The sequence below is a fragment of the Etheostoma cragini genome, chromosome 12 (assembly GCF_013103735.1).
Source record: "Etheostoma cragini isolate CJK2018 chromosome 12, CSU_Ecrag_1.0, whole genome shotgun sequence".
Classification (NCBI taxonomy): Eukaryota; Metazoa; Chordata; class Actinopteri; order Perciformes; family Percidae; genus Etheostoma; species Etheostoma cragini.
The window spans coordinates 8611932-8616764 of record NC_048418.1 but is presented as its reverse complement, the minus strand read 5'-3'; the positions used below and the strand labels follow the sequence as shown (position 1 = coordinate 8616764).

Here is a 4833-nt window from a genome sequence, read left to right as displayed (position 1 = left end):
CCCAACGAATTTAACCCTTCTCCTACAAAGAGGTGAGTACAACCAGGGTTGTCTAAACTGGAGGAAGTTGTGGTGAGCAGTCTGCACAACAGTGTGTTGTACAGAAACCTAAAATAAATCCCCCACATTAAGTTGCCACCAACACAAACAGAACTGAATGTTCTGTCCAACACCCTGCCTGCACATGGATGCTGTGCTACTTCCACTTTCCAAACATAAAAAACACATCAGACAATAAACATGTAAAGGTCCTCCAAGCTAAAAGGGAACAATGAAACTTTAACATTTTATTCCCCATGTTATTTTAATTTCTATCCTGCATGTTGATTTTACTCCTTTTTGTGGATCTGAACATGTCTAAACGTGGCCCTGCTTTATTGTGCTTCTTGTTTGTATGTTTTTTACATAAAAAATTACATAAGCTTGTAAATTTGTCTATTACTTGACAAAAAATAAACTGCCAAAATAAACTATTTAAAACTCAGTATAACATGTCCTGCACTAATTAAGGAGATTTTCCCATCATATCTGATTCAAAGTTGTGAATTGAATCCCCTCAGATAGTCATCAGTTGTAATGTCTGTGTGTCTGGGAAATTTAATTTGAGACATGGTAAATTCATACAGTTCCACAACGTCTTCTACCTGTGGCTGAGAATTACACCACACAAAGAGAGAGGAAGTGTAAAGAGTTTTTTTTTTTTTGTGTGTGTTCTTGTTCACTTAATGATGATGCTGTTTGAAGGACTCTGTTGCCATCTGGTGTATTTTTCTTACCATATTATAAGCATATCACAGTATACAGACAGAGAGACTTCTGTAACAACAACAAAGGAGATTTGCATCACATTCAAAATAACCACACCCAAATGTCACGTAACTAAGTGGATTTTGTTTTTAAGATATTTCAAAAAACTAGAACAAGAAAACACAAAAATGAGACAGATGTTTAACAATACAGTCACATATTTATTTGGATGTGAACTTTAAATTTCTCAGAGTATATTAGGATTGATATTTGCATAATCAATTAAAGTGTTGATAATACTTTACAATAAAGGATTTTTTTTTTACAATTAACTTCATGGGGAATATTAACATGATCAAAGAGATAAAGTATAATACAAGCCAAAATTATCTTGAGCTGCAACTGTCTACTGAATCACACAGGTTGAGAAAAGCTATTTCTGCTACACTTGGGATCTGGATTGTATGGCATAAACCTGTTATCCACACTGAAATCAAAGAGTGCCACAGCAGATCAGAGTTGGAGAGAAGTTTTCACGAGCCTTCGTCTGAGAGGCTGTCAGTTTTAAAACAGTCACCTTGAATCTGTTCTCCTCAGGAGTCCCTGATAGATGTCAGATTTTAGGAAGCGCGGGTAGCAATCCCTGGCCATCAGAGAGTAGATGAGCTTCTGTGCCGTATCAAACGAAGTCAGGGAAGGCTGGGAGATGTTCTTGGTTATGTTTTCTCTGGTACCGCAATCTATGTTGATCTGGAATCAAACAATATTGCCCGGGGGCGTCTTACGGCAACAATTTTCATCATTCTCTATAATGTTCTGAATTGTGTGCAAAGTACATTTTTTTGAAGTTTTACCAGCCTAAAACACACAAATACACATCTTTGCAGCAGTATCACTACAGGCTTGCTGAATTCAAATCATTGCATTGCAGTTTTGCAATTTTCCAACTTGCAGTCGTTTACCTGTCTGGGCGCTTCTGTTTGGACAAACTCTGAATAGATCCTGTTGGCAGAGGAGATCATCTCTGGCACCGTCTTGATTTTTTTATACTCCTCACAGGCAAGCCAAAAGAGAATGTTCTCCTCGCTGTACTCTGACTTCAGGAACTCCCGGAAAGCTATCTGTCCGGCTAGAAATCACAGACGACAGTAAGCCGGTAAGAAACAATACATACAATCAAGTATATATGAACTATCAAAAGAGACTCTCACCTTTACAACTGAGGACTTTGTCCACAGACTCACTCCAAGTTTCAACATCCCCCAGTGGATCCTTGGGAAAGCAACACAATCTACCCTTGAAAAGAGCATCAAGATCTATCACTAGCCCAGTTATCTGTGAACTCCACAGCACATACCACCTGCAAACCACACTGCCAGTTATTAAGCATTTACATTATGTGTTGTGTTGTAAGATGACTTATAAACGGTTCAATGCATTGAGCACCTGACAGCAACCTCACATTACTACAAGCTGCTTCAGAAATTAAGGCACAATGCAAAGTGAGACTTACAGTGAGTGAAAACCTCCTTGGTATTTTCCACATGGCTGCTGTAAGCTGTTGCCTGTTGAAAATGGTAAAGGCCCAATAATCAAATATGCAGTAACTCACTTTATCGCCATCTCCTCGTCCTCTATGATGGGAGACAGAGATAAGATCCTGCCAGACTGAAGTGTTGTTGTGATTGTTTGGTAGCAAGGGAGTCAAAGGGACCGAAAAAATCTAAATGACCTCCACCCAAAATGAATGGAATATATGGAAATCTGTATGCAAAGTGTTGTTGTTGGGAGAGACCGGGCATCCTTCTGTGTTGTCTGGAGGAGGAGAAAGCTCGGCTGTGATTTCAGCTGACCGCACCTGTTGTCCAAAATAGTGGTCATCATTAAGGTGTACGTAACAATATGAGGGTGGCAGATACTTTATACATATATGAACCAAATTAAACCAAATCATTCTAGATTGCAGAATGCTTTAGTTTTTAGTTTTTCATTCATCAGTAGGAACTGTGTTTTTATGAGTATAATCAGGAATATGGCAACATAATTGCCTGCTGTGGTGGAGTACTACATGACAAATTAATGATAATATTTAACTACAGGAATGACCAATGGTCAGGAAGCTCCTGACCATAAACAAATAGTCGTAAACAAATTCACTATCAAGGAAAACTCTCGTCATGCTTCCATTTGCATATCTGCAGTGTTCCTATTCACCAAGGTGACAAAAGCATAAACAAGCACTGATTTATTAATGTGTGTCATACTTCAGTTGATGTAGGTGATCATTGACCTTTGAAACAGAAAGGGTTTTTAACTTGGACACAAATTGTGCATGTCTATAGATCCGTCGACCGCTTTTGCAGATCTGCACGGGTGTTGGAATAAAGAAAAGGGATGATGTGATAGATGAAATGTTAAGAGATAACCGCAGTTAGATCAATGTATCCTGAGGGGAACCATAAGTGTGTACCAAAGGCCATAGTAAGAAAATATACCAAGTTTAGTACCAATCTATCTAGCATATGACATAACCTGAGATACTAACCTGAGAACAGGAAAAATCAGAGGATCATCACAGTAGTTCGTGAAGATCTGTACTCGGCTCGGGAATATCTGTACAAAATGTCATACCTCAGTGGTTTTCACAAAAAAGTAAGAACCTGGTGGTGGCACTACAGGAAAAGTCAGTGGATTGCCAATGTCAGTGGCGTAAATCCTCCGAGGAACATAAATATATGTGCAAACTTTTATGGCAAGCCATGCATTAGTTGTTGGGGTATTTCATTCTGGAATAAAGCAGTGGACTGCCAGACAGAGGGGAACGCTTTACTAAGATTAATCACAATGAGCAGACTTTACTTTTTGCAGTACATTTTGTCCAATATTTATGAGTATATTCTGTGTCACATGCTCTTAGGATTTGAAATAGATCACAAGAACAATATTTCTGACTTGCCACTGCACAGCAGTAGAGAATATCATCACACAGTCACATGATCATGAGCTACATGTGGAGGACCGTCCTTCGCTCTTTTGGGTCTGTTGGGCGTTTACAGGTTGTGTTGCAGAGTGAATTGTAACACATATATAACTTAATGTGTTTGTTTCTTTATTTAACAGTGGCATGGACAGTTATTGACTCTCCCAGAGTTAGCCAATTAGCAGTCCCTGGGCAGGGAAACCCACAAAAGAATTATGGCATCAAATGTTATAATTCAGACAGGGATACAGAGAATACAGTACAAATTAAATCAAAGAATCAAAAGTATATCAAGTGCATTTAACCTGCCCTGTCGACCTTCCTGACCACTGCTGGAGATGTGATGGGCCAAAACAAACCAAGAATGTAAATCACAACAGGTGATGGAAAACACCCAAGCTGCCCCTATTTGCATGTGCACCAGGTAGAGGAATTTGTTTTTCAAAAAAGGCACCGGCAGGAAAAATATTAGGACTGCACTGGGGAAGTGTTTTCTTCGTGCACTCATTCAAAAGTACCCAAGATGTTTTTTCTTGTTGTGGTTAATCATTTTGTGTTCTTAAATAAAACGTTATTTTGAATGGTCAGTGGTACCATCTAAGGACAAAAGGAACTACATACAACCCTAAAAAGCCTAATTTTGTAAAAGAGCCTGGCTTTGTTTTCATACTCACATCTTCAATGAAATGCACTGATACTCACTAGGGATACAGTAGTGCACTTCATACATGTGCCAAGTTGCAATGTTTTCACCATACACAGGGTGGCATTGAAGCCCTCTCCAGCCCCCTGTCTCTGTTATACAATGGCATCATGTGTCCACTCTGTCATTGACATCACTTGTTTTATTAATTTGATCATGAATGCGGGTTTGACCCTTCTCCCGCAGGGTGGTAGGTTTGTGTAGGGTGCATTTGTAACACAAAAAGTATTTGATCTAGATTTTGAACCCCTGAAAGTAAATCAGCACATGTGCCTTTGATTTAAATAGAAAGGATATAATTTCTTGCTCTCAAACTTTTATCGTTAAAACAGCGTACAGTTGTTCATGGTCCCTAAAAAACAAACAAAATACCTAGAAAAAAATACCTCTTTCTACATGTCTC

The 4833-nt window shown here is 38.8% G+C and overlaps 1 protein-coding gene across 2 annotated transcripts; it reads right to left on the bottom strand.

The window, feature by feature from the left end:
* Positions 1 to 772: 772 nt before the first annotated feature.
* rgs1 (regulator of G protein signaling 1) lies at positions 773 to 3190 on the bottom strand. Of its 2 annotated transcripts, none has more exons than XM_034888130.1 (4): positions 2261 to 3190; positions 1959 to 2043; positions 1710 to 1876; positions 773 to 1497 (listed from the first exon to the last, which is right to left on the bottom strand). In XM_034888130.1, exons 1-4 carry the CDS (start codon positions 2291 to 2293, stop codon positions 1321 to 1323), a joined length of 462 nt encoding a protein of 153 aa, XP_034744021.1. In that variant the 5' UTR covers positions 2294 to 3190; the 3' UTR covers positions 773 to 1320. The 2 variants fall into 2 exon arrangements, with proteins under 2 accessions (XP_034744021.1, XP_034744022.1); XM_034888131.1 differs by having other exon boundaries at positions 1959 to 2038; positions 2360 to 3190.
* Between the last annotated feature and the right edge of the window lie 1643 nt (positions 3191 to 4833).